The 1,609-nt window shown below is 41.3% G+C and overlaps 2 protein-coding genes across 2 annotated transcripts; one reads left to right on the top strand and one right to left on the bottom strand.

The window, feature by feature from the left end:
• The first annotated feature begins 13 nt into the window (after nt 1–13).
• Nucleotides 14–1,005, top strand: CSUI_008705 (uncharacterized protein). The gene has a single exon (XM_068068830.1). The coding sequence runs from the start codon at nt 211–213 to the stop codon at nt 388–390; it is 180 nt and encodes a 59-aa protein (XP_067919196.1). The 5' UTR covers nt 14–210; the 3' UTR covers nt 391–1,005.
• On the bottom strand, nt 335–1,562 carry CSUI_008704 (uncharacterized protein). Its single transcript, XM_068068829.1, has one exon. The coding sequence runs from the start codon at nt 1,205–1,207 to the stop codon at nt 944–946; it is 264 nt and encodes an 87-aa protein (XP_067919195.1). The 5' UTR covers nt 1,208–1,562; the 3' UTR covers nt 335–943.
• Nucleotides 1,563–1,609: the final 47 nt, after the last annotated feature.

Here is a 1,609-nt window from a genome sequence, read left to right as displayed (position 1 = left end):
TCTTTCTCTCATTCTTTCTTTTCCTTTTTTCCGGAGAGTTAGGAGTTCGATAAGACAAGCATTCTTCTATCGATCGATCGATAGATATATTTGTATGCACACGCACTTTTAGACATGTGATAGAATTCTTCTTATCACGCTTCACGGCGGGTCAAGCAGGCAAAAGGAAAAGAGAGGAAGAGAAAAATAACTCTCCGAGGTGGTGTCATTATGTGTGGGTGTATGTACATACACTCCAGCAAAGGTACGGCAGACTTTTGTGAAGGAAAGTTTGCCTCTCGTATTCTGCTAAGCAAAGGTAAACGGAGAAAGAAGAAGATGAGTGAGCGAATGCGCCCTATTGGAAAGATACCGATGACGCCCCCTCTCTTTATGTGGCATCGTGTATGAAAGGGATCTCTGGATCGATGTAATAGATCATGAAAAGGAAGGTGTCTCTACAGCCAGTCCTCCGCATCGTTATCATGTTCTTCGTGTTGATTGAGCAATACAGAAAGAAAAGAGAGTGACCAAACGGATAAGAGAAGGCAAGACAAGAAGAGGATAGAAGAGAGAAGACAAGACAAGAGAGACAGAGGCATGCACATAGATCGATTCTCTTTGTCGGAGTTTAAGAAGGAGAAGAAGAGGAAGAGGTCGTGCGATGGGGCACCCCCATCTCCCTATCGGCTTTTGTAGTATAGGAAGGAGGAGTATGGAAGAATCATTCACTTTTTCTTTTCCTTTTGAAATCTCTTCCTTTGCAAGAAGAAAGGAATGGTTCTTTCTTCCCTGCTTTCTCTGTTTTCTTCTCTCTCCACTTTTTCATTGGTCTGGGTGATCTTCGTTACCTTTCTTCAACGGTATTTTTGATTTGTGGGTGTTTAAGATAAAGAAAAAGAAGGAAGAAGGACAAGAAGATCTTGTGTGTTCCTTCTGCTTTAGTGATGAATTGAAATAACGACTAATGAAGATCCATAAATATCTGCATGCATAGATGACAACCAGACACACCCCCCCTGCCTCCCTTCCTTCTCTCCTCTGGGCCGGATGGACGGCTTCGAGAAAACGAGAGCGGATGAAGATGAAACATAGAAAGAGAAGGAGTTTCACGGAGGAAGAATTCTTTCTTCTGAGGAATCTTCTTCATTAAAAAGTCTCCATTCATGTGCTTCATAGAGAAACATCTATTACAGACGACAATACGCGTTCTGTGCATAGACACCATATAGATGATGATAAGAAAGATATCAGTTCTAAATGTTTCTTCATGATATCTGGTACCCTACTCAACGTTCGCTTCCCTTCTTTCCTTCTCTGCCTGTTGCGGTGTATAGACACCCGTAGATTTACCAGTTAGCTACTACCCTGCACGTAAGTCAGGAGTCTACCCAGTAGAAAGAAACAGCTTTGATTCTCCTGCCTTCTCGTATGAAGAGATTGGAGCAGGCGTTACATCCATCTGACAATGAGGAGAGAGAATGATAAGATCATAGATGAAAACAGGCCTTCAACTTTGAAGTGAAATGCATGCACATCGACTATCTATCTTCAATCTATCTATCTATCTTCAATCTATCTATCTATCTATCTTTAATCTATCTATCTTCAATCTATCTATCTATCTTTA

Source organism: Cystoisospora suis, assembly GCF_002600585.1.
Source record: "Cystoisospora suis strain Wien I chromosome Unknown contig_4950, whole genome shotgun sequence".
Classification (NCBI taxonomy): Eukaryota; Apicomplexa; class Conoidasida; order Eucoccidiorida; family Sarcocystidae; genus Cystoisospora; species Cystoisospora suis.
Note: the sequence above shows the minus strand (reverse complement) of the source record. Positions and strands in the feature narration are given on the sequence as shown.

Coding starts and splice junctions, on each gene's coding strand:
- CSUI_008705 (XM_068068830.1), top strand. CDS start 211: ATGTGTGGGTGTATGTACATACACTCCAGCAAAGGTACGGCAGACTTT.
- CSUI_008704 (XM_068068829.1), bottom strand. CDS start 1,207: ATGGTGTCTATGCACAGAACGCGTATTGTCGTCTGTAATAGATGTTTC.